This window comes from Rattus norvegicus, chromosome 2 (assembly GCF_021556685.1).
Source record: "Rattus norvegicus strain SHRSP/BbbUtx chromosome 2, alternate assembly SHRSP_T2T, whole genome shotgun sequence".
In the NCBI taxonomy this organism is placed as follows: domain Eukaryota; kingdom Metazoa; phylum Chordata; class Mammalia; order Rodentia; family Muridae; genus Rattus; species Rattus norvegicus.
The window spans coordinates 223,816,232-223,836,273 of NC_141535.1; the positions used below are offsets into that span (position 1 = coordinate 223,816,232).

Below are 20,042 nucleotides of genomic sequence, written 5' to 3' on the forward strand. Positions count from 1 at the left end.
GGCAGCTGATTTTCTGATTAACAGTGAAATGCTTCACTGCTGACAGGCCGTCCTCTATAAAGATTAAGAGGAAAAATCTAATTAATATCCCTCCAGGCTATTTGAGCTACAATTCACTTTTAGTTCGCAGTTTAAAAAAAAAAATGAAAAGCCAATGATAAATATGGGAAGGAACGTAATGGCCCCACAAAAGTCTGCCCCAGATTAGGAGCTGTCTGCTCCATTCCACAGAACTGTCTTGGGTAAGAAGCAGAAGGGCAAAGCCCGGAAGAGAATCTCTACACCACATTTATAGATGCCTACGGTGTGTGTGCATGTGTGTGTGTGTGTGTGTGTGTGTGTGTGTGTGTGTTACTTTCTCCTTAAGCTCATTTTCAATTTGAGTTTATTATTGTTGTCTTTAGATGAAATGTCCCAATTATCCACTTCACGATCAGTTACCACCCGGTGGCCCAAATTTTCCCAAATATACCATCACATCAAGCCTCTTTGGGGGATGGGCCTGGTGAATCCCTAGACAGTTATAAAGAAATAAAACAGCAATGTTACCAACTACAGGGCCCACAAGTGGTAGCACCAGGCCAGTACAGCCACAGGTTAAATGAGAAGAAAAAGAGGACAGTGTAGCCTGTCACATGGCCAGGCCAGGAACTTGTGCTTTCGATTCATTAACCTCAAAACTCCTGGGATGTCTGTATAAATACAGGGTTCTAGGTCGAGCCAGATGGGACTCTAGGCCCTGTCTTTTGAAATTAGCTCATGTGGTTCTCCTGAAGCAGATTAACACTGAGAAGTCTTTGAGAAAAAAATTGGTCTGTTATTTATAAGAGGTTGAGATTAACGTGTAAGCTATGCTAATGGGCTGGCTAAGGACAGCACCCAGTAATATACCGTGCGTCTAGGGAGCCTAGGGGGAGCGAAGGGGGTTAGGGCATCAAAATCATCACTGAACTATGCATCTAAATACTAGTTTAGTTATTAGATTAAATAAAGAGAACCCCAGGGGAATAGAAAAACTTTTAAGCAGAAATAAAACTGAGATGGAGGAAGCAGTTGGAACGACATGCTGAGGAGAGAGATTGTAAGCGCTGAGTGCCACGTCTCCCTTGGTCAGTGGCACTGTCCCTTGGTCTCATTTCTCCTCTGACTGCTTTCCCAGTGGAAGCCCAAGGACATGGCGTTAGAACCTCTAGGCCCCCAGTTACGCACAAAACTAAGATCTTGGGGGCACTGGCTTGGTTTTGTGTTCTAGACAAATTCACAGGAAGAGCAAAGTCAAGCCCCACCCCCACTCACCTACCCAAGGGTGGCAGGGTTGACGCTCCCTGAATAAATGAAGGCGGCCCAAGAACAAAAGTTACCTGAGAGTCTCCTCTGGTCAGGATCTTCAGATGATTTGTGACTCTTTTGGACTTCTTGCTAATTGAATGAATATTTAGTCTAGACAGTTTGTCTTTGAGGGACTCCTCCTCCTCGTTCTTCTTATATTTTAGAACTGAAAGGGAAGAGAGCAGTGGGAGATGTGACTGGGTGCAGCCGAGTGCACATCCACTGGAGTTTCCAAGACCAATATTTATATGGAGGACAGAATTTATGAGGATCTCAAATCTCTTCCACAGGGGCGGCTACCCCATTAACCCTATTGCCTAGAACCCCACCCACTGACCTCCAGAAACTCATCCTTTCAAGGACATGGCTACTCAAGGCTACTCAAGGTCAAGATTAACTTACCTCTCATGTTACAGAAATCCCTAGACAGGGGAAGATGCTGGGTTTAACCCTCAGTTCCAGAGAAGAGAGAAAAGAAAATTCCTTGTGTTAGGAATATTATATTGGGGGTCTCTGGAATAGGGACTTAGGTCAAGTAATGAGCTGTACCCATCACACGAGAGACTCAACTCCTGGGCTGGTTTTCCAGGAGCTCTGTGACTTGCGGTCAGGTGAGTGTCGCTCTGAGATTTACTCGTCTTTAAAATAATCATTATCTCTCACCTTCTTCCAAATGTGGATGCATCCAGTGTGGCTAAGGGCATAGATGTACAGTCACAGGCAGGGCTGATGAGGATTAAGCCAATGGTGCATGTGGAGTTTTACAAGACATACGATTTACTGTCTTCAAGTGTTGTGAGAATGGTAGCATTTAAAGACTCAAGACTGAGCCAAGCTTAGTGACTCACATACATAATCTCGCACTTGGAAAGTGGAGGCAGGAGGACCAGACTTTCAATGCCAGCCTGGGCTATACAGTGAGCCTGAACCCATCCTAGGCTATGTTAAACCATGTTTCAGAAAATAAAACAAAACACCTTCCCAAACACTTTTGTGATCAAAGCAGTTGCTACGAATATTTTATGTCATTGATTTTTAATCTTCTCATGGTATCATAGTGTATAATACAGTTTACTTTCTGTCATTTATTATGTAAATCTTTAAAACTGTTTTTGGACATTTTCCTGCCTTGAAGACCAAGTGTAGAAATGTTATTGACTAGTACTGGCCAGTGGCATGCATTCGCTGGCCCCGGAGACTAAGCGTGTAACTGTGATTTTTAATTTTCATTGTCCCATATACTGCCATACTGCCCAAGCTTTCTGGGAGTTGTTCTTTCTTCTCTCTCTCTCTCTCTCTCTCTCTCTCTCTCACACACACACACACACACACACACACACACACACACACAGACACAGACACAGAACACTCCTCCTATCATGAGGAATAGTCGGCCCCTCACGTTTCCCCTTACCTAGGTCCTTCCTTCTTTTCAGCTCATTGATGTTGACATTAATGTCCTTCACAGCAGCGAAGGCTTCCTCCAGGGCTCTGTAGTCTGGGTGGGAGGGCGGGGTCGAGTTCCGGAGTTCGCACAACAGCAGGGGATATTTCATCACTCGCTGAATGGGTTTGATCATCAAAGAACCCATGTCCAGCAGGTTCGGCTTGCCCCTGCAACAGACACCGTTGATATCCATACATTCACTTACTACTTTTTTTTTTTGCTTCCTACCTACCCATAAGCACTCATGTGTGCTTTACTTACAGGCCAGTGTGTACACCAGGCTTCGAACCAGCTTCAGGGTGTGTTTTTCCACAACAACCAGGAAACATGAACATTTTCTCATTCTACTTTTTGCTAATACCAGTGAGAAAAAAATCAACTCTCATAGAAAAACAGGCGACCTGAAAAACGTGTCAAAACTAAACACTGTCCTCTCTTTTCCACCAAGCTGAAAAGCTCTTTGAACAGGGGTCGTACCACAGACTTCAGAAGAAATTTGTAAGAAATGGAATAGTCCTCAAATTATTGCTACCGTTGGTTCTCCAGTCCCTGTCACGTGATGCCTCCCCATCACTTTTGTACAGGTGAGGTTTTAGCAATAGCTCTACGTCACTGCGTCACTGTGTCACTGTGTCACGGTGTCATTGTGTCACTGTGTCACTGCCTCACTGGGTCACTGGGTCACTGTGTCACTGGGTCACTGGGTCACTGTCGCTGTGTCACCTCGTCCTGGTGTCACTGTGTCACTGCCTCACTGTGCGACAGCCAGCCAGCGTTCACACCTGGCACTCCTACAGGTGCTTCAGAGACAGGATGGGAGCCTTCACACCGGCCTAGGTTGTGCAGGAGAAAGAAGCCACCTGCTCAGTCAAACCATTGTCTAAACCTCTGCCTCTGACCTTACGGCCGGCAGCGACTTCTAAAAATGAATTTAGGAACAGTGATGTGATGATGACAGAAAATAGTGACTCTTTTAAGATGCGGACTGGTTGATTTTTTCATACCTGTACTTAAAAAATACTAGTAAGGACAGACAGACACGTAATTTAAAAATAAAGTGAACATAAAATGATATAAAAGGTGGCCTGAAGGTATCTTAGAAACCATTTAGTTCAATTCTTCATTTGACAAATGAGAAACTAAGGGACTTTAATTGCCATGGATATGTGCACACATGCACGTGTGCACACATGTGTACACACCCACATGCACACCCACATGCACACACACATGCACACACACATGCACACACACATGCACACACACATACACACACACATGCACACACACATCCACACACACATGCACACACACATCCACACACACATGCACACACACATGCACACACACATGCACAAACATCTCCATCCATCCCCCTATTTTATGTTCATCATCTCTCTTACCACTGTCTGCAATCATTTCGTTTCCCAATTCTCCCGTTTACGACCAATTTCTCTGTCACCATTTTATCTGCACTGTGACTACATTTTATTAATGCTCGTATTTAGACAAGGAATTACTGAGTTTTCAGGCTTTCTGCCATGAGCTTTAATTTTCTTTTGAAAACCTCCCCCCCCTAAATTCCAAAATGGATAAATCAATTACAAAGGGAGGAGCTTATTTATAGCCTGAAAAAAATATACTAGCCTAATAGGTACAAATATTACAACAAACAGAAAGGTAAAGTTTTTAAAGGAAAACCAAAATAAATAGTAAAGGTTTGCAAGAAAGTAGAACTGCTTCAGTAGACTTTCTCTTGAAGTCTATTAAGAAACAGGAAGAAAAAGGAAAGGGGAGGGGATGACAGAGAAAAGGGACAAGAGACAGAAAAGGAGGTCAAGGTCGGGAGGAGAGATACACCACTGGTTTCCAGGAGAACTGAATGAGGTTGATGGAAGATGATCAATTACACCGAAAACCCAACTAGAAGCATTTTAATTGCTGGGGTGTCGGTAGCAGGCAATGTTTTTTAGTATAGCAAAGGAGGTATCATCCCTTCACGATAGTTTATACATCTATGGAGAAAATTCAATGAAAGAAGAAACGAGTCAGGAGCAGCATCTAGGGGACTAGAGTCAGAATTTCTTGTGAGCTTGTTCTTTAACTTTTTTCCAAACATAATGTATTTAATCATTCAAAGGCTACTAAAAATAGCATCCAGAATAAGTACAATCAAATACTTTAAAATGCTAATCATTTATTTACATAATCATATATATGAAAAATAAAGTGAACATAAAATAATATAAAAGATGGCCTGAAGGTATCTTAGAAACCATTTAGTTCAATTCTTCATTTGACAAATGAGAAAAAAAGATATATGTATACACACACACATGAAAGGAGAGGAAGGGAGGAAGGGAGAGAAAGAGGGAGGGAGGGAGGGAGAGAAAGAGGGAGGGAGGGAGGGAATGACAGAAAGAGTAAACCAATATCAAGAAGCACAGACAGGAACTGGTAGAGTTGTTTAGTGAGCTACCCACTCCTTCTATATCTCTATCGGTCACACACCAATCTGAGCCGTAATTGAGTTCAAGTGTTATCCTTCCTTTCCCACCAGTCTCCAGCATTGAATTTCTAGTGCCTTTGTTGTATGTTTCAAATGATAATTAGAAATGACTATTGTTTCTTGAAAGCATCAAACATGGAAATCTGAGAGGAGAGTGACAGAGAGTACCCAGGCACTTCTGCCTCAGAGATTTTTTTTTTTTTTTTACAGTTGCTCAAATGATAATCGATAACGTTCTGGTATCTGCATCGGACAGACTACAATATGGAAGAAAAGATACAGGATGTGTTGTTAGATAACACACGCCAGGCACTCGGTGTCACAAAGTTCACTGCCATTTCTAATTAACCCCTCCTGGTGAGATTAAGTCTTGCTCGTGGTGAAGGCAGATGTGTCCTGTGTCATGATGTCCCCATGTCAGCCAGTTGTCACCTGCCTGCCCCACAGTAAGGAGGCAAATGTTTGACAGTACTCCACAGTCTCGAGCCAGACTGAATGCAGCCATTAGTGGTGACACTGTTTCAGCTGCCTCTTGTATCGTGAATCGCTTGGCAAGGATTCAGTTACAGACGCAGCTACACTAGCATCTTCACACATCACTGCTGGGCTTTTCCAGGTTATGCCAACACAGCTTTGCTTTTTAACAGTATCCAGTTTTGCTATAAAGTGGTTCCAATAAAATGTAGGAAAAGATAATATCTAAACAATGTAAAAAAAAACTAGAGTGGAAAATAGAAAAAAAATATTCTACGTGAAAGATACCTATGGTTTTAAGGGGAGGGATAATAGAAGGAAAAACATAACTTCACGACTGACTATAACTTTTTTAAATTTCTTCTATTTCGTGTCCACAAATATCCTAAATTTTATATTTATTTTTATAGAAACTTTAAAAAATTTCACCTCCTTATGGAATGTTTAAATCACTTAATAAAGAAAACTGTGGAGAGCTACATAACAAATAACATTGGCCATAAGAGATGGGAACTTAAAATAATATAAAACTATTACGTTTTAGAAGAATAAAGGAGGAGAATGAATTATAACTCGTGCAGCTAAGGATAGAGAAGCAGTAATGATGGGAAAGACATACTTAAGCATTCCAGAACATTTATCCTCAACAGTTTCTGGGTACCTAAAGGACTAGGGAGCAGAGGCAACTTGGGGATCAAAACAGGAAGAATCAGTTGAAAACACCTTTTTCTTTTTTTGAATGACTGAATGAAAGGATATATAGTGTTCTTTTATTTGACTTTTCTCTATAATTTGATTTTTTGTTTTACGTTTTATTAAGTTATTTATTTACGTTACCTCTTGATCGCAGTTCCTCTCCTTCCTCTACTCCCTTCCCCACAACTACTCCCTTTCCCCTTCTCCTCAGCAAAGGGGAGGTCTCCCATGAATATCAACCAGTCTTGGCATATCAAGTTGCAGTGAGACTAGGCACATCTTCTATTGAGGCTAGACATGCAGCCCAATTAGGGGAAAGGGATCCGAAGGCAGGCAACAGAGTCAGAGACAGCTCCTGCTCCCAGCTGCACAGTTGCTACATCTGTGCAGAGGACCTAGGTCCATCCCACGCATGCTCTTCGGAAAACACCATTTCAAAAACTGATTGTTGGGCGTGGGGCAGTTAAAAAAAAAACCTAGGGGAGGTCATTTGAAGAATTCAGAACTCTTGGAAATTAAGACTAAACGCAGAAATAATGGCTAAGTCAGTAAGTAATGATAAAATTCCTAGAATCAAACATCAGAACACAACTGGAGGAGGAAATTATCATGTAGAGATAATCTCTTGTGTACTGTGTGGCAGCATTGCCTGTCAATAAAAATCTGATGGCCACTAAACTGAGGCAGGATTAGAAGGTGGGGCATCCAGCAGAAAGAGAGGAACTCTGGGAGAGTCAAGTCTGAGAAGTCCTTGCTGGGACTCAGAGGAAGTCAGACTTAAGAACCTGAGGAGAGGTAGCTAGCCACACGGCAGACATAGAACAGTTAGTATATGGGGTTAATATACGTTATTAGCTAGTGGAACAGGCTTAGCTTATGGCCTAAGCATTGTAAATAAATGATAAGCCTCCGAGATGCTGATTCAGGAACTGGGACACAGGTGGGAAATCTCAAGGTTACATCACCAGGAGGAGATTTTTTTAAAGTTAGCAGGTGTCAGAACCCGCTGCTCAGAATGAGAGTTGGAACAGCCACACTCTGCCACCCACAAAACCACAGCCACTGAGGAGAGAGGAGACTCTTAAGCTAATCAGAGGAACAGCTTCTCACGAACCAGTGTAAACTAGAAAACCCTGAGACTTTCAAATTCTGACATTTAGTATAGAATTCTAGAGCAAGCCAAAATATTAATCAAGAACGGAGGAAATTACCCAATGATGATTGTCAAAATTGGGGTGAAGCCAATGTTGGAGAGGGCAGAGAGATCTCCGGTTTGGCCCGAGGGAGGCCATGTGGGTATTTGTGCTGTGTCAGCAATTGTGAAGAGCCCTGCGAGAGGCTCCCGGGGACATAAATTGTTCTACAGATCCGCGTCTATTTGTCTTGAAACATGACTTGGCTTTAAAGAAAGTGAGTTTGGTGTGATTAGTACAAAGGAAACTAAAAAGATGAAGAGGAAGAGGAAAGGACGCCAGAAAATAAAAAAGGATGATTGCCACCTGCTGACTCTTAGACCAAAATCAGTAGCGGTTTACTACAAGGTTTAATGATTCAAACGCTGATTAACATTTAAGTAAGTTAACTATATAACTACATAAAGGGAAATGAAGAGACGGGAAGAAAAGGAGGGAGAGAGAGAGAGTGAGAGAAGAGGAAGAAAGAGAAGGGAAGGAGAAGGGGGAGGGGGAGGATCTTATATTCCGTAGAAGAAATTTGATATAACCTAAGGAACTGAAAATCTCAACAATAATTTTAAAGATATGAAAACTAACACAATAATCACCTAAAACATGTGAAACGCTCCAGTGAGGAGCATCTAAAGCCCGGTAGGCGCAGGCAGACATGGTGTTGAAGATACTGAGCGCTTAACATCCAGATCCACAGGCAGCAAGAAGAGAGAAAGCCATACACCCTGAATCGCACTTTTGAAACCTCAAAGCCTCGTGGCACACCTTCTCCAACAAGGCCATTCCTAACGGTGCCACTCCTTGGTGACCAAGCATTCAAATGGGGGACATTCCTATTCAAACCATCACATTTTACTTCCTGCTGTTGCGGTAAATATTAAAACTAGGTAACCTTTTATCCCTCTCTAGCACCCGCACCGTTGGGCCACAAGGCACTGAGGGGTGTCTATCTTTATTTCAGCGGAGGCTAGTTCCAGTGTGTCACACCGCTCTGTGATGGCCCCAAGTACTCTCTGACCCAGGCAGTCTATGAGCTGTTCCAGCATGGCATCTTCACCCTCATAGCTTCATGTAACAATCTCAGTGGGACCCTGTGCAGGAACACTCATGGTGTATGCCTGGCCTCAGCAGCTTTCTTAGTTACCGAGGAAGATTGTGTAACCTCTTTCCTGTATCCTTGACTCTAAAGCCAGAGGCAAACGGTAGAAACTGCCAAATTCAGCTGCTTGCGGGAGCTGGAAGATGGCCCCTTGTTCAGCTACATCTGCATTGGCTTTCTGATGTTGATTATTTCCTTTACTTCTTAAGCTTTTCGTTGATTCCTTTTTACAGATTGGAAGCTTAGGTGGGCGTGGTCTTGCCCTGAAGTCATCATTCCCTGGATTCCACTTAGGATCAGGATTTTCTTTACATTTTTTATTTCTTTGAGCATTGGACTTAACACTAATATACATCTTGGTGCTATTTTTCTCCTCAAACTGTACAATAGTGTTTTTCCTTGCTCAGCTTGCTCCTTTTCATTGTTGCTATGCATAAGATGGAGTACTAATAATAACACGACACAGTCAATATTAGGCGGTCCTAAAAATCTCCTCTACCAATGTCATTAATCCAAACCTCTTCAATTTAGCCTCAAGCGGAATTTTTCTTGGACAATGATCAAAAGCAATTATATTCTTTGCCAAAATGTCACAAGAATTGTCTCTAGGCTACTTAGGAATATTCTTTCCTCTGAAACCCATTGAGACAGGCCCTCACTTTCTACACTGCCCTCAGCACTATCATCTTTCTTGCTTCTATTGGTATGGCTCACTAAGTCTACTTAAAACATTCACCTACTTTCATAATCCAAAGTCTCAAAATCCTCATTCCTCTAACAAGAAGCATAGTCATCCCTGTCAGAGCAACACCCCACTTCTGGTACCAACTTCTATTTTAATCAAAGTACTACTGTTGTAAAGAGACACCATGACCATGACAACTCTTATAAAGAAAGCATTCACTTGTTGCTTGCTTAGTTTCAGAGTCCATTATCAGCATGGCAGGAAGCATGGCAGCACATGGGCAGACATGGTGCTAAAGAAGGAGTCAGGACTTTTACATTTAGATTTATAGGCAACAGGAAGAGAGAAAGCCACTGGACCTAGCTTGGGCTTTTGAAACCTTGAAGCCCACCACTAGTGATACACTTCCTCCAGAAATTTCACATACACTCCAGCAAGCCCATTCGTCCAAATAGTGCTACTCTCTATGGTCAAGCATTCAAATCAATAAGCCTAGGAGGGGAATTCCTAGGCAAACTACCATCCTAAGGCAATGCATAGAAGGAAGGAATTGTTTGGGCTCATGGTTATAGAGGGATAAGAGTCCATCACTGTCACTATGGGGATTACAGTCCATGATGGCTGGAAAGCATGACAGCAAGTGGCAGGCATGGCAAATGGAAGAGCAGTCTGAGAGTATCCGTCTTGAATAACCACAGGCATGAACAGCTCAAGTCTTAACTCTCAAAGCTTATGCCTCAGTGACATTACTTCCTCCAGCAGGCCACGCATTCTAAACCTCCCCAAACAGAACCACCAACTGGGACCAAGTATTCAAATGCCCAATGGGGGGGGGGGAACGCCTCATTCAAATTACCACAGAGATTGACGAAGAGATGCACAACTGGCCAAGGTACAGAAAATGAGACTGCAGAAGGTTCCAATGCTAAATGGAACATTTATAGCACACTTCCTCCCAAGACTCAAGAACCATAGACTAAAAGGAGGCATAAAGAATGTAAGAGGTGTCAACAGGAGGGGCGCTGTACATATCAGCTCACAGCAACAGTGATAGCATGCACAAGCCCCAGGCAAGTTCAAGCCAGACTGGATATCACAATGAAGAGGGGAAGAAGATACCACCCCTAGCCAAGGAGCTATGCAATTGATAAGTATCAGTATTCTTTAAAAATGTTGCCCATGGCGAGCCAACCATGCTTCAGTGAAAAGCCATACACCCATGAATATATGTGCAGCACGAAGGGACTTGGTGGGTGGAGAAAGAAGATTCAGTGTTGGATGGAAAGGTGGAGTGGAGCTTGGAGGATCTGGGGAAGGAGGCAAATAAGATCAATGCATATTTTAGAAATTCTCAAAGATCTAATACGATTAAAAATTGAAAAGAAAAAAATTAAAAAGGAGTACTTACTCTTGCATATATATAGTTCTGTAAAAGAAGAGGAGACAGTAAATCAATAAAAATTCCCATATAGAGGATAATATGTAACATTTCAAATGATCCAAATTTTACTGTATTATATCAAGCAGTGAGTTTCATGAATGACCCATTGAATCAAGTGTCTTTGTTTAGTAATGTGTTCTTAAATGATGCTTCAATATGGCTACCGTTCTTGCTTGATACCACACATAAAATCCAAACTAGTGATTCAGTTAATAAATTTAAATAATTTAAAGTTGTATTCAAATTTGTTTGTGTTTACATTTTGAAAAAGATATCATATACAACCATGAGGTAATCTCTTTGCAAATACAGGTCTGGGGACTGAGGAAGCACATACATAGGTACATGTTAAATGTTTTACATAGGTAAAGGTCGTACATAGGTAAATGTTTTCTGCATGTGCAAAGAAATGGGACATTTTAAATTTATTAAATACAATCTGGCACAGGTATTTATCATTACATTTTATCTTAATCACTGAATATAAAAAGGCTAGGCATGATCCCACAGGCCTTTAATTCAACACTCAGGAGCCAGAGGTAGGAGGATCTCTGTGAATTCAAACACAATCGTAATCTACTGACCTGTAGAATAATGTGATCAACTTCTCTGCACTCTATGTAGATTTAGGAAAATAATTGTTTTACAAAGGGGTCATCATATATCTTCCCTTACAGACAAAGTTGACTGGCATTCTCACAGGTTTGGCCTTCCTAGTGTTGGGATTACAACTGTGCACTCTGTGGTTGGTTTATGCACGGTATTAATTTGCTAAGTGTTCTCAAAGATAGTCCATGCAGGCCCTGCTCGCTTTGGTGGCTGCCCCTTTGCTTGTGTAAAGCAAGTACTTCCATAGAAAAGCACACGGTCTGTGTCTCCTCTCACTGCCTCTCTACCCCATTTCCTAGAACGTGTTTTTCCACAGGTGCAACCGAAGACCTCATGCTCCTAGTAAAGTCAGGCAGGCATGTGTTAGCTGTGTCAGCCTCCAGGATTTTAAGCCTGCTATTTCTTTTGTGCAGATTGCTCTCCATTTAGATCTCTACATACCTTCCTCCTTTATCCCTTCCGGGCCTCTGCTCAGATGCCCTTTCCCTGAGAAGCCTTCTCTGGAGAAACTTTGCAAAGTTCACCCTGCTTCTCACCATCCTGGTTGTCCCTATTCTCTGCTTCTTTCTCTCTCTTTCTCCCTCTCCCTCCCTCTCTCCCTCCCTCCATCCATCCATAATGGTTGTTAATGTTTCATATTATATACCACACTTCTTTAATTTATCATCTATCTCTCCAACTTGGGCAAGGACTTATGCATGATGTGTTCATTCCTGGGGCACAAATCTAAGAAGTCACACGTTTGTGTTAGGGGATCAAAGTACGTGTGAAACTACTTAGTCCTAAAAAACTATGGAAATCAGTTAGTCAAACTTAAGAAATAAAAGAGATGAAAGTTTTCTCTTAAATGTGGCAGGTAGCTATTACAAAGTAACATGATGACGTCCGTTTATCATGAGACTCATGGTCTCCCTGTGCTTTTTAACCTTTTGGAATTCAGTGAATATTTTTAATATAAAAAGATTCCATGACATCATTCTTCAGTAGTGGATGGTCTTTGTTTGCTTGTTTGTTTGTTTGTTTGTTTGTTTGTTGCTTGGTTGTGACAGTGTAGTTCTGGTTGTTCTTTAACTTGCCCTGTAGAGCAGGTTGCCCTTGAACTCAGAGATCTTCCTGCCTCTGGCTCCTGAGTGCAGAATTAAAGAAACCTGCTATCATGCCTAGCCTTTTTATATTCAGTGATTAAGATAACAACTTAATGATAAATACCTCTGATGAACTGAATTGAATTTAATAAGCTAAAGAAATAGTCCCATTTCTTCACACATGGGAAAATGTTCACATGTGTGAGAAGCAAGTGCTTCCTCTGTCCCCAGACCGTATTCGTAAATAGATTCCTAGACATCTTGGGAGAACTGGGTTCTGCTGAGTCTAAAACTTTCAAATGAAAATCAAAGACAAAATTACGCTGTCTTTAAAATGAATGCCTGCTGTAATTTTAGGCAATTATTGATTGTTGACATTTAAAGAATTCCTAGTGAAATGAATTGGCTGTCTTACACCCAGTCCTTTATATACCCAGTCTTTCAATAATTTATGTCTTCTGCTAATGGAAAATTGCGTTTGTTCTAAAATTTGGCTTTTTCTTGTTTGGTTCTTATTGTAGATCATATAATATATATGTAATATATAATATACAATATTATATACATAACATAATAATATATAATATAGATATATGTAACAATATAAATACACTGAAATTTTAAAAATTGTTTTTTAAGTCCTGAAGGAAACATAGAACTCTTTTTCTTCTCTTCTTTATTTCATTTACTTCAACAAAACAATCTAAAATTATAATAAAAATTAAGCATGCACTTAATGTAACATACCACTGTATATAAAGAACCCTGGCATTGTTCCAACAGAGGAAGCCATGTTCTGTAAGGAGCGAGCACTGCGTTATAACTTCACCTGATTTTCTCACCACTAAAGAAGAACCACTCTTCTTTTTTTCTTTTTCTTTTTCTTTTTTCTTTTTTTTCCGGAGCTGGGGACCGAACCCAGGGCCTTGTGCTTGCTAGGCAAGCGCTCTACCACTGAGCTAAATCCCCAACCCCAGAACCACTCTTTTTTTAAGATAGATTTTGCAGCTTTTCAGAAGGTGATTCCAGCCATGAACAGTCTAGGGAGAAGTTATTTACAGGATGAAATAATTTCCTCCCTCTCCTGCTATGCTCATTATAATTTGACTCATGAATTAAAGGTTTTATATGGCCATCCCTTAAAGATTATGGTCCGTTTTCAACCAATGTCATACCGCAAAGAGCTGGAAGAATTTCCGAAAGTGGTTTTGATTTTTACCTGGGACCCTTCCTTTAGAATGAAAGGAGGAGGTGGTGGATGAATACGGGCACCGCCCCTTAGCCTGTTCACTGCATGGGATTTTTGCTGCTTCCCCAGGTGGGAAGGCCACAGGAGCCGTGTGAGCAGAATGCCTAGAGAGTTAATGCCTAGAGAATGCCTCCTGAGCACGGGACCTTTGTTAGCCAAAAGATAAATACAGATTAATTTGTAATACTAAGAGAGGAGGCTAGAAATATGGACTTCAGCCACCAAAGCACTCAGAAAAGTTCTTATTTCCTCACAAACTAAAGACTGTTAGGACCATTGACATATAGCAACGGCCTTAGTAACATTTCTAACTAGAGAAACTGAAAGAGGCAACAGACAGGGTTCTACTCTAGCTAAGCAACTGCCCAGTTTTACCATCTTCAGTAATGGTAAAGGCAAAGTAATGAGGCCCTCAGAAAACAACTTCTAGACCCTTAGAGACATATTCACACAGCATTGCAGGTAATCCTGGGGGTCCTTCCTGCTACCCTGCTAAACACCCCTTGCTGGATAAAAAGAGCTTCCAAATGTCCAGTTTCTAGATGGCAGGTGCAAATGCACATGCATTTCTGAATAATTCTAATTAAAAATATTTAATTTATATGTATGACTATTTTGTCTACGGTGTGTATGTGTACCCTAGAAATGTGAACGCCAGATGTCCATAAAGGTCAGAAGAGGTCATCGGAGTCCCTGGAATTGCAGTACAGATGGTTGTGAGCCACCATGTGGGCACTGGGAAGCACACTCAGGTCCTCTATAGGAGTAGCCAGTATTCTTAATCCCGGAACCCTCGTTCCCTTCTTTTTTAAAAAAGTTACTCCCTGCTAACACACATCCTTGGTGCATCTGGCACTTGCAAACTTACACACTAACACTTCAAAACTAATTTTCTGGATTCAAATACAATTTTCTCTTATAAATGATAATGGGCTTCAAAGAATAACCAAGGTTCCTAAGCTTGAATCTCATACAGACCCAGGCACTATGTCTGCCACCCCTTTGGAGGTTAGTCTTGACCTGAACTTACTGAGATAGTAAATAAATCAACTTTGTGTTGCTGGGTAAGCGTTCCAGCTGGTGTTTATCTCTGAGTAGAGTTTATGCTCCTGGGGGGCGAGAACCATGAGTATATATTGAAAAACATTTTCAACATTATCCAGTACTCGTAATAAATATTTATGAGGCCCTCCATAAACATACTTTAATTTTAGCTAAAATGTAACCTAAGTCGCTTTAAAAAAAAATCCACTTTAGCTTCTGAGGCATGAAGCTACCTCCCACGTGGCTGTTTTGCTTCAAACCCTCGTTTCAGTGTCCCTCACATTGTTGGAAATGGAGTTTGTGGCTAATGTTCATTAGGAAGGGCAGCCGCTCCTTCATTTAGCCAGTAGGAAAAGGCAGAACGACAGTAATAGCTTTGACCGATTACTTGGTGAGGGAAACCGGGGCCTGGGGGTGTTCGGGACTCTCTTTGGCCTATAAACCTGTTTGAAAACCTGTTTCTCAGAATTTAAAGCCTTATCTCAGCTGAGGTCAGTATTATAGCAACGTCAATAATGCTTCTGCACTCAGCCTGCAGGCAGACCCGCGCCGTTCACCATTGACTTTATTTTCACGGAAAGGCTGCACTGGGGAGAACAGCTCTAATTTAAACTGTTTTATTTTGATTTTTCTTTTCCTTTAAGAAATGGCTCTGCCAATACCATTTTATTTGGATTTTGTGCATTTTACACCTTAACAGAGTTGGGCAGGCCAAATTATTTCTAAAAGTCAAAATGGTTCTGAGTACACAAAATTGAACTCATTGTGGGATAATAATTTTGAAGCTCAAAATAAAAAAAAATCACCCAAGTTATTAATTAGGTCTGAAGGCAAATTTGAGATTCTAAAATTCCCTCCGTCTTTAACTGTTTCTAAAGAAAACCGTATTGAGCTGTGCTACATAGAGAATTCTATAGCAGTCTCTGTTCTCTTAGGAATCAGGTTATTGAAGGCACATATGCTTACCCTCACCAGAACGGCTTCTGAGAGGCAGGCAGTCAGAATGACTATGGGCCCCAGCTCCCTTTCTCTCCAGGTCCCTTAGGCACTGGTGTTAGACCGAAGGTAATCAAAGAAGCCAGTTCTTCATGTGTTAGGTGATTTCTTTCCCCCTACTATTCTAGAACCTGAAGGAAAGTGACATCTATTGGATTAGATCTTTCCTCTTAGTTAAGGCAAGAAGGCTTTCTTTTGGTAAGCAGGACACCATTATCTTACGTGAGGATAAAAATACATATCTGTGGAGAGGACTTTTTCTTCACATATAAGCTTATTTAACTTTTCTTCAGTCTGATATGGTAACATTGACCTACACTGAAATAGTCAAAACTAGCCAGAGCTGCTCACTACACACATGCACGAATTATCTGTGAACGCTGACTCCTGGGGAGTATAAAGTTTTATTTATTTCCATTTCTGGCATGTAGATGTATACACCTCATGACACAAGCCTTCAATAAATGTTCTTTTTCTTTTCTTTAGATATGGAAAAATGTTGAAGACCTACAGTGTTTGGCCAGTAGAGGACAATAAAGTTGAAATTATATCAAAGGGTTTTTGTCTGCTTGTTTTGTTTTTGTCTTGTTTTGTTTTAAGCCACGAGGACCAAATTAAACTAATTTTCAGTTTTGAAGCCTGGAAAGTCGTCCAGGGTGGTCTCCTCATTGTACCTCAGTGCTGCTACAGAGTTCTATCAAAGCGGGAATTCCCTTTCCCTTCCAAATCCCACCCAACAGAACACACAAAGGTATACTAGAGTTTCAGACTGCTACATCTTGACTGGGACACCTCAACTTCCCGAAACTGGTCAGTCCCTAACCTGATGCAGCCCAGTACACAAAATACAGCCCTTTTGACAGTATAGAGTCATTAAGAGGGTAAAGGCCATAGGAAAATGTGACAAGATGAGAAAAAGGAGGGTGAGTTTAGCTCTAAATGCCATACGCTAGGAAGCGATGCTTGCAATATGAGGCTGGCTTCATCTGGAAAGTCAGATCAAGCACAGGCTCATAGTCCCCTTTTACAGCAGATAATATCAGTGATTATTAGTTGCCTGGGGATTAACAAGAGTTCTAAGACTCTTATTCAAATGGATAAGTTCAGATTTTATAGCGAATAGGTATTTATTTTGGGAAAAAATAATGCATATCACATACACCGTCATGCGATACCCATGCTGCCCCTCGCATGTTTCCGGTGAGGGCGGCAGAGTGTCTAGTCGCCGCGAAGCTAAGTTTATCGGTGTCCTAATGATCCTCGCAATCTCACCATGGTGAATCTGGGCAGCACGGAAGACTATTCAGGAAGTGCACTATGTATCCAGCCCGCTCCCCATTGGCTCTTGAGAATGCATGAACAGCGGGTTTATTTTATAACTACTGTTTGACAGTATAGCATCCCCACCCCCATCTCTACAAGGCCTTCAATCTTTGTCTCCCGTGTTATTTTTAGTCATCCTGTCAAGGAGGAAGAAAAACTGATCTTGGCTTGTAGCACATCAACTTTTCATAACGCAGCCATCGGGGCAAGCCCTGTAAAACATTGGCTCTATGTGACCTTTCAATCCGGTTCTTTGCAAGTGACCCCCGGTAAGCAATCAGAGTAGATGGGAATTGCCGATTGAAAGGGGCCTTACTTTAAGGACTGGATACAGTGGCTCAAATGTTGCTTCAGATCCTCTTCCTTTTCGTAGGACTCTAGAACACTGTGCGCTTCATCATGGTGATAGCAGTAGATCTTATAAACATCCTCCAGCGGTCCTTTAATCTGCAAGAATACCTCTCCTGAGCAATATAAACAAAGACAAAATGGTCTCGTCAGACCAAAGCGGCACTTCATGCGCTATTACTCAAGGTTGAGTATCGCAAAAAATCGTCTGTCCCCGCTGATCCCCACTTTATTTGGAAAGAGGCTAGGCATTGAGTGGACCGTTCCCTTTTCCTCTTCTTTCTCCCAGCTTCCCCCACTTCTTCTTCTCTCCTTCCCTTTCTTCTTTTCTGCCTTTTATAAAGCAAATGGTGAAGAGCTAATGGGCTGGAGCGAAGAATCACTGTTAAGAGCAGACGAGATTAGAGTGGTCTGCCCATGTTTAAATCAAGCTGTGCTACTGACTGCCTTTGACAGCTAAGAAAATGATTTCGATGCTCTGTTTCCTCATGTATAAATTACCAGCTACAAGAGACTCAATTTCATTGAGATATAATTACAACTAAGACATGTAGTGTGTGCAAAACTCAGAGTAGAACATATACATAATAAATGTTGAAAATGGGAAAAGGTTTTTGTTGACTTATCAAAACGATAGGAAATATAAGGTATGCTGCTTTGTTGATATTTAGTCTACTAACAACATTTTCTAAGATTCTGTGGAAGGTAAACAGAATTTAGAGAAAAGACGAATAGGGATGTGGATGTAGAAATGGTTCAACAGTTCAGAGTGCCTGCTGATCTTCCAGAGGACCCAAATTTGATTTTCAACACCCATACCATACATGGCTCACATCTGCCTTTAACTCCAAGTCAGGAGACTCAGCGCCCTCTTCTGGCCTTTGTAAGCCTTTGCACACATGTGACATAAAACTAAATCGTAGAATGAGTTTAGACACACAGAACATTTCTCTACATATAAAAGAAGAAAGGATGGTCAATTATTCCTTGTAAAGTTCAGTTGGATAGCATTGTGAAGCAGTGTTAGGAGAGTACCTTCATGAAACAGCTTAGACCAACTGTGTCCAGACATTGAATGAATCCTCTTTGATACGGTGATATAATTAGAAATATAGTGGTCCTTCTAGATACCAAATGCCAGTCTGATTTAATCACTCATTCAAGCACTTAAAACTGAGTCTAAGCATTAGATGTTAAGGGTAAGGTACAGGAAACATGAGACAGGATCTATTGCCCAAAAGCATTTTAAGCTTGAGATCAGTAATTTGGAGGCTGATTGACTTCAATAGCCTGATTGAATGGATGGCAGTGATGTAGACATACTGTCTATAGTATAGAAGAAAGCCAATCTCCCTGTAGCAACAAGATTGTCTTGAGCAGGTTAAACATGTTTTATACGTCGAACTGCTCTTTTCTCTCCGTGCACAAAGAGATAAGAGGCTCTTTGTACAAATTCAGAGTGGATAAATCTGAGTTGGAAGCAAATAAATGATTCTTCTCAAGTCCTTCTAGGAGGTGACAGTGCTGGGCTTACAGGCCAAATAGTGTCCCTGGCTTTCAGTCCTCACACTCCAGAGCTCTGGTGAATGCTGGCTGAGGTGGGAAGACTGTTAAAGTCAGAATTAGAAACCAGGGCTCGAGTGGTGATTTCGGGAATAGTTTTGTTGTTCTCTTTATTTATTTTTACACCTGTTTTCTTTCATATCGTTTGGGATATTTCTAAAGTATCCCACTCATTTATGGCTTTCATCCAGATTCTGGACAGAGAGAGAGAGAGAGAGAGAGAGAGAGAGAGAGAGAGAGAGAGAGATTTGGGTGACCTGGAATTAACCCAGTGAACTGTACATTTTTACAGCTGAAGGGATGAAGGATTCTTGCTATTTCTGGGATTTAACTGGGCTGATCCTTCTCCTAGCATAACTTTTGAAGATCTGCCCTTTAAGATAGCAGTCCACACAGAAAGAAAGGAAGAGAGGAATGCAAGTAAATTCATGGAGGAGGAGGAAGAAAGATAGCCTGACAAATGCATATGGCTAAATCAGAAAGTTAAGAAACAAAGAGAATACTTGCTTTCCATGCAAGTGAGCCATCGCTTGCAAATGCCCCTGTCTGTTCTTTAACAGAAGTGCCCCTGAATAGCTAGCTCTCCCCTTCATAGCGAAAGCTATTTTTTTTTCTTTTTGAAATCTCCGAGTCAAATTCTGTTGGGGCTCTAATAATAATTATTGAAGTTAAAATACATTTAAGTACTCTAATTGAAAGTCATTTATTCACCCAGAGGCCAGCTATAGCACTGGTGGGCAGAATATTTGATTTCCCTCCCAGCCCATTCTGCTTCATAATAGTGCTGATGAAGCCAGGTGTCTTGCAGCCAAAAGTGATTCTGTTTCCACGGTAACGTTAAGTCTTGGCTGCATTTCTTCAGTGGTGAAGGACAACTGCTCAGTCTAATATATGTGTGCTGGAGGGATGATTAAGAGGGGAGAAAGGAGTGAACCGAGACCAGGGAAGGTAATTTCAC

The 20,042-nt window shown here is 41.3% G+C and overlaps 1 protein-coding gene across 2 annotated transcripts in view; it reads right to left on the reverse strand.

Moving 5' to 3' along the window:
• Nucleotides 1–20,042, reverse strand: part of Arhgef38 (Rho guanine nucleotide exchange factor 38) — a 131,263-nt gene that overhangs the window by 33,445 nt on the left and 77,776 nt on the right. For both annotated transcript variants that reach the window (NM_001427634.1, XM_087620624.1), the window contains 4 exon segments: nucleotides 1,362–1,495; nucleotides 2,744–2,943; nucleotides 10,835–10,852; nucleotides 17,490–17,637. In NM_001427634.1, coding sequence (NP_001414563.1) covers nucleotides 1,362–1,495; nucleotides 2,744–2,943; nucleotides 10,835–10,852; nucleotides 17,490–17,637 — 500 coding nt within the window.